Genomic DNA, 7,274 nt, shown 5'->3' with positions numbered 1-7,274 from the left:
CATCTGGACGATGGTGTAGAGGATGTCGTGGATGTGGTTGTTGAGGTGCAGCACGGGGTTGGAGATGACCGTCTTGGTGGGGGCGATGCTGGCCGACAGCAGGGGCAGTGTGGTGGGCAGCGGGAGAGGAGACTGCAGCTGCTTCACCGTGGTCTCCTGCGTGAGTCAAATGTGGGAACACACACATATTTAATTGCAACATCATGGATGTTTATCACGGATATACTGCCACAATGTACAGAATGTATATAATTGTGTACAGGATTCCACCTGCTAACAGACATGAAATGAAGAGCAACATGTCTTTTTGAATCATTGAAATTATGGATAACAATCTGGTGACTTAAAAAAAGGTTTGTTTTTTACAGTGCTGCCAATAGCGTTCATGTGCAGTTTAGCTATAACAGTGCAGGCTATGTGGAAGATGGTCTGAGGGAGTTATATGGTCATGTAGGTGGGCCTTCCTGACCTGCTGGGACTCCTGCAGCAGGAAGAGCAGCTCCATCCTGACGGAGGTGACCCCTCCGCCCTTGGCCCCGTGCAGGCTGCAGTAGCTGAGGAAGATGCGCAGCAGCGCCTGGTTCTTCCTAAGCCAGGCCTTGCGCCGCTCAGCGTGCTGCTGCTTGGCCTGCAGCCTCCTGCGCTCCACCTGGTGGCGCTCGTAGGGTCCGGCGTCCTCGCCCATGTCCAGCGAGCCCTCGGCGCCGCCCTCGGCCCACTTCTCCACGGCCGTGGTGCTGCTGGCGCTGCTGACCCCTTCCTGGCCCTCGGCCTTGTAGTTGCAGATGTGGTGCATGGCCTCGATCTCCTTCTCCAGCCAGTTGTAGAGCTGGAAGCGCAGCTTGCCGCCGTCCACTTCGTAGCCGGTGGCCAGCGTGCGCAGCTCCGTCATGAGGATCTTGAGGCATGCGCGGAACTTGAGCTGCTCGGCGATGACGTCCACCTCGCCCTCTCCCGCCGAGTCCTCGCGCTGCAGGCTGCCCACCTTGCCCGAGGGCCTGCTCGGCTTCTTCTCCTCCGCGGCCGCCACCGCCTCAGGCTTCTTCATCGTCAGGCCTCCATCATCATCATCATCATCCTCCTCCTCCTCGTCTTCGCCGTCCTCGCCCTTGTCGTCGCCCCAGTCCAGCTTCAGATCGTCGTCGTCCGCCTTGACCATCGGCTGACCCCAGTCCAGCAAGGCGGACGAGTCTGTGGCGGCCGTGGAGGTCCCCGAGCCCCAGGCCGGAGCCGCCGTGCCCCAGTCCAGGTCCCCGGCGCGGCCGCCGTTCTCCACCGCGCTGACGTTGGCCATGGAAGAGCCCTTGCTCATGGAGCCGCCGCCGCTGCTGCTGCTGCCCCCGCCCTTCCTGGTGACCTTGGGGATCTTGGAGAGCACCTCCAGGGCCAGCACGGGGCAGCCCACCTTGAAGTGGGCGTTGGCGGTGGTGAAGAAGAGCTTGCGCTCGATCAGGTTGATCTCGTCGGCGCTGCTCTTCTCCGCCGTCAGGCCCACCGTCGCCAGCGTGCCCTCGGGCGTGGCAAAGTGCCGGCGGATGATGAGCGGGTGCGTGCGCAGGTAGTTGTAGAAGCTGAAGACCACTGGGTTGCACGACTTCACCATGACCTCTGCACAAAGCAAAAAACAGCACTGAAACAGGCCGCAGGACCCAACCACTAAGGTACATTCAGAAAAGTTAAACTAGAACATAATATACACCAGTATAAACCAGGGGTCTCAAACTCAAATGAGCTGGGGGCCACTTCCGCCAATGTCATCTGATTGGAGGGCCACATAAGTGTTAAAGAATAATACAAAAAAGAACGGAGCCCTATTTCCTAAAATGCAATGTTTTTTTTCAAATACTGTATTTTCAAACACAAAAATACAAACAGAAAGTGCAAGTATTTTATCTATTTTAGACACCTGTGCTAGCAACCTTGTAGCTTATAAATAAAATAAATATTAATACAAATTATAAAAACAAACAAAAAAGCATAAAAACAGGTAGGCCTGTGTGTGTGTTTCACACCAAATAAAAATATTTTCCTCTCATAACTTTTTTAAACCTGGCAATAGGCGTCAGGGTTAAGAAAGCAACACCATTGTATTTTTATTTAAAAATTTCAAAAGTCCATGGCTTGAAAGTGGTCAGAGATAAAGTCTTGCTGTAAATGTAAAAATCTTTGAGTATAAACAAAAGTTTATGAAGGGGGTACATTTACCCATCTAAGTTGCCACTGGATAGCAAGCACCTCAAATTATGCACCTTTCAGTAAATGCTGGATGAACATATTTAAGCAGGTTTACTTTCTTTTTTGTCATATTACCCACATAACAAATTAACAGGAAAACACCTACAGTAAGATGTAGGCCTATCAATACTAAACTACTGGCCTATAACCACAAGGCCTACAATAAACCTGGTCAAATCAGTTCCTATCGAGGGTGACTTTGTAGTTCCTCAGAGCCCTATTTCTACTTGCCCTGCTGTCTGTACCACGTCCATTACGGACACTATCATCACGATTACCACTGCAACCTCCGAGCTATGTTTGGCAGAGGGTCGAAAAAAGCATGGTATGCTTAGTGGACATCGTCGTATACACGCAAAGACGCACCTCCATTCACAGACGCACCGTGACTATCACTGTCAATACACGGTCGATCATAATCTCCAAAAGGATATTCTCCTTCAGAATCAGAATAGGTGAATAATATAGCCTACCCAAGACTTCATCACACGTGAACGTTTTTCAACATTTGGTGTAGGCCTATTTCTGCTTCAATTTGTGCAAAACTATGGCCTGCATCGCGTCATTACAAATGCACGTCTTCGTGTTTCTCGCGTGTAATAGGTTACAAGTATCTCCTGAAAACTTTTTGCAGCGATTTTGGGTTTGAATCAAGCTCTGCATGTCTAGCAAATAGTGGAGGAGAGTAGCCTACAAATGAAATTTGTCACCGTACTTGGATCTATCGTCTATTTTAATCAGTATCGTTGTTTGTCGCAATTGAAAAAAAGAATACCCTCAAGGGCCGGATTGCATTATTATTTTGATATATGTCGCGGGCCGGAATTGGGCCGGACGTGGGCCAGATTTGTCCCGCGGGAGTTTGAGACCCCTGGTATAAACTGACTGTTCTGGCTCTCAATAAGACTAATATTGGTACAACAAAGCTATTAAATCCTTTGTACTTTGTCCTGTACAATAATTTGTTAATTAACTAGTGTCACCACACACGTTTGTTGTTGGAAAGGTTTTGCTGCTCGTGCTCAGTGGTTTAATGAGACCTCATTGGCCCGGTGGTTTCCTTTGTGGTTGTGCTCTGCTCAGTGACCCTGGACTCCTGAGCCACCCGTGGCGCGCTTCACTGCACCCTGTTAAGAGGCTCGCCTCCACCGAGCGCAGCACTGCGCTAGTCACTCATCAACATGTGAGAATGGGAGGGCCCAGAAATAGCTTCAAAGGTAACGCTAATGCCTCCCATTAACTAAACAGACTCTGGCTGGGTCGGCTAGCGCAGAATTAGCCTGTGCTATCCTGTCCATTTGTCCTCACCGGGGTTCTCGTCATCTTCCTTGGGGATCTGTTCCAGGAGGGTGTCCAGGGCACGGGTGTAGTCCTTCATGATCCAGAAAGCGATGCTGCGCAGGAAGGGGTCTGGGTGGAGCTTGCTGCAGGAGAAGCCTGAGCCATCGCGCTTGCAGCCCAGCACCTTCTCGTACAGGATGCCCTGGCACGTGGACGAGCTCTCGTAGTCGGCCTCATAGAGCCGCGCCACGATCATGGCCAGCTGGATGTCCTCCATCTTCTCCAAGCACACCTTTAGACATACACACACACACACACACACAAAGAGCGAGAGAGAGAGAGAGAGAGATGAGTGTCATCATGTGAGCAAGCATGTGAAATTGTAGCTTTTGGAGACTGAAGCGGGTCCAGCCATGCGTTTGGGCTGTTGAAAACCCGTGCTCTGAGTGAGATTTTTTCAAATCAGTTCTGCTTCAGCAGCTGTACTAATTAGCAAATGGAAAGGGTTTACACCCAAACACAAGTCCAGGAAATGCCCTCTCTCAACCTGGACACTCCTACCACTGGAGGAGAGTGCTGCTTCAGAGGGAGCCAGAGGGAATGTGGAGGGTGGATTAGTGGGATAAATGTCAGGATGGTAACAGAGGGAACAAAATCACCAGAGCAAGAAGCAAGACTGTCTACAAAAGCCATCTGACTCTCTCTCATGAAAGAAATGAAATTAGTCACTTTGCTTCTAAATGCCTCTCCAAAACACAAAATGCCCTTGGACAAGAGCCTTGATGTCACATAAACAAACTAATTAAAAAATGCTTAATCAATGAGATTGGATTAAATAAATTTGGAACAATTAAGCTGAATTGGATCTGGCAGCAGACAGCTGCACAAGCTTTGTTGTCAGCAGGGCAGCCTCCTGACTTCACAGCCCATGCACAGAGCACGCTATCTTAGTGTTTTGACTGGAAGCTGCTGAACATTCAGCTAAGATAAGCTACATACGTCACTTGAGTGAGCAGATCTAATTTTAAATGTCACGTTTAAAGAATTATTATATTTCTGATGTTTCCCTGTCTCTCTCTCTGCTGCATGTGTTTCTCAAGGCTTCTGGGTGTCTGAGCCGCAAGGTCTAGTTGCGGAACACCTTGTTATGTTTCTTGCCACTCTCTGTAGCGTCTTTGCTATTTGTGGGCATTTGGAGGTGGAATAGCGTGTGTGTGTGTGTGTGTGTGTGTGTGTGTGTGTGTGTGTGTGTGTGTGTGTTTGTGTGTGTGTGTGCATGCGTGTGTGTATCTGCATGTCTGGGGGGTCATTTCCCTTGAGTGACTGGACTGTCCAACTTCAGCATGACGACCCTTCAAACCCTGCACTACACTGCGGCCTGTTTCAGCCTGTATTCCTCCATGACAGGAGGCTTTAATCTAATCCACACAATTACATCACAGCTGAGCCCATCACTCATTTCCCACCACATATTCAGCACCAGCATTACTATGCAGATAGTGTGCTTAAGGAGATTCAATAATCAAAACACGAGGGGACTGAATTAGGTATCCTACGCTGGCTTCTATTGTTGAAGGGTGGAAATAGATTTGTGTGTCCTTTCCTCATGGGGTAAACAGTGATATTTAGTATGTGGAGCACGGCTGAGGAGGCGGTGTGGAGGGAGGCCCACCTCGATGGCGTCTTTGAGCGAGCCGGCGAGGAGGAAGAAGGCGGCCGACTGTTCGAAGCGCTGCTTGCCCAGCAGCGAGAAGGCGTTTTTCAGGGCCGCCTTGCGCCAGCGGTCCTCGCTGAAGTTGTGACTGAAGAACTGGGTCATCTTCTCGTCGTGCTGAGACCTGATGTGCATAAGCAAACACACGAGCGTGTGAGACTCGGCCCGTCGTCCCCCCCATGCTGACATTCTGATTGAACTGCATCTGAGAGTGGATAGCCACTGGCTTTACCTGAAAAGCCCCCACAGAACGGCTTTCTTCTTCATGGCAAGATAGAATAGCGCAGCGTCGAGTGGATCATTGTTCCTCTGGAATGCAGCTTTCCCCACCTTTATAAGAACAATAGCAAAACGACATGGACAGAGGAATAAGTACTGGTAGAGAGAAGTGAATAACACCCACCCAGAGCCATATAAAAGGTACCTTTATATAGAGCCATATAAAGGCTTTATATGGCTCTGCACCCACATATTCCGACAGAGAAAGCAATCGACATTCGCCTCATAACTGTAATGGAAAAGCCATTTGGCTTGCCTATCTGCACTAAAGGATGGATGTGAACCTTGTGCAGAGGAGAGGCTGTGAGATGGGAGAGGTTTCCTGCTGTGAGACTCATTATGCGCAGTGGAGAATAGCACATAACTGTGCTCTCTCTAGACAAGACATCTGAGGACCTGCACTGTACTCCAGTTTGGAAATCTCTACAGCATATTCCAGCAATCTTCAATGTTCAAAGGCCTCACCCCTCTAATGCTCCACTGCAGTTTTGTCAGTTATGCTGGCTAAGACACTGACACTGGCTGAATATCCTATTTCTCTGTATAATACACAGCATCTATGTATAAATGTATAAAACATATACATTTTGTGAAGTAAATACAAAAATGCTAATGGCACTGATCAAATGCTTGGGCGAGAGGTATGATTAAGGAGACAGCTGTGAGGGGTCAGTGGCGGTCCAGTCGCACCTTCTCCACCATCCGGCGCAGTGTGTTGATGTTGCGGATCCACCAGCCCACTCCCACGGCCCTGAGCTCGGACCACTGCGGGTCGCCCTTCTGCATGGCCGGGATCATGTTGAGCATCTCCTCCTCTGCCTCCGAGTGGAACGCCCAGGCGAAGTGACAGGTGGACACGCCTGCAGAGGCACACAGCAAGCGTGCAAACGTTTCACTGCCAACTCACCGCTTCAAAACCACCAGGACCATATCAATGCTGTTTATGAGATCTATATTGTGAGAGCAGAAGTGCAAATGATGCATGATAAACAGAGATGGAAGTCTAAACCGGACACCACTGAAGCGTGCAGCGTGTGTGTTAGTGAGCACGGCTGACCTGTAGGGGAGGCCAGTACTCTACCTTGGTGCTGCAGCTGCATCCGATAGAGTGGAGGCAGGGAGGTCAACAGGCAGGTATGCAGCCTCATGGCCAACAGGTACCGCAGACCACACTCATCCAGCGCCTCACCACCTGGTGCAGAACAAACACACACATACAAACACATACACACACATACAAACACACACAGACACACACACACATACAAACACACACACACACATACAAACACACACAGACACAGACACACACACACAGACACACACAGAGACACAGACACAGACACAGACACACACACACACGGTCAAATATAACATCACAAAGCAAGCAATGACTGGCCTTTATTGTTGTATTCCTCACTGTCTGTACTGCAGTCTAAAAGGAGAATCCCCCGGTACAACCTTCAGATGTTCATATTTTCAGTACTTCTGCGTGCACTAGCCGTGAGGCTTAATATCATCACTGCATCATGTACCCAGGCAAAGTGCCAGCGGAACTGAGCGTTCTGCTCTAGTCTGTTCTGTTTTGTTCTGCTCTGTGTCTGTTTCTACTCTGCCAGTGTGTGCGGCGGCCATGGCTGACGCAGGGTGAGGAGCGAAGCCCCGGGGATTTTTCCTCTGCAGTCACGCAACACAGGCCCAGCAGGCTGCTGTGGCCTTCACCCCCCTAAAACACCACACTGCCCAGACGAGTGCCCCCATTACA

The 7,274-nt window shown here is 49.8% G+C and overlaps 1 protein-coding gene across 5 annotated transcripts in view; it reads right to left on the bottom strand.

Annotated features, from left to right (window-relative positions):
- Positions 1-7,274, bottom strand: part of dmxl2 (Dmx-like 2) — a 49,214-nt gene that overhangs the window by 18,109 nt on the left and 23,831 nt on the right. For all 5 annotated transcript variants that reach the window (XM_042061112.1, XM_042061109.1, XM_042061110.1 and 2 more), the window contains exons 19-25: positions 6,591-6,701; positions 6,200-6,369; positions 5,463-5,560; positions 5,189-5,354; positions 3,544-3,808; positions 470-1,608; positions 1-156 (exon numbers count right to left, since the gene is read on the bottom strand). The exon at positions 1-156 is cut by the window's left edge and continues 36 nt beyond it. In XM_042061112.1, the coding sequence (XP_041917046.1) occupies positions 1-156; positions 470-1,608; positions 3,544-3,808; positions 5,189-5,354; positions 5,463-5,560; positions 6,200-6,369; positions 6,591-6,701 (2,105 nt within the window). The remainder of the gene's footprint in view (positions 157-469; positions 1,609-3,543; positions 3,809-5,188; positions 5,355-5,462; positions 5,561-6,199; positions 6,370-6,590; positions 6,702-7,274) is intronic.

The sequence above is a fragment of the Alosa sapidissima genome, chromosome 14, assembly GCF_018492685.1.
Source record: "Alosa sapidissima isolate fAloSap1 chromosome 14, fAloSap1.pri, whole genome shotgun sequence".
Taxonomy (NCBI): domain Eukaryota; kingdom Metazoa; phylum Chordata; class Actinopteri; order Clupeiformes; family Clupeidae; genus Alosa; species Alosa sapidissima.
This window is presented reverse-complemented; position numbering and strand designations above follow the sequence as displayed.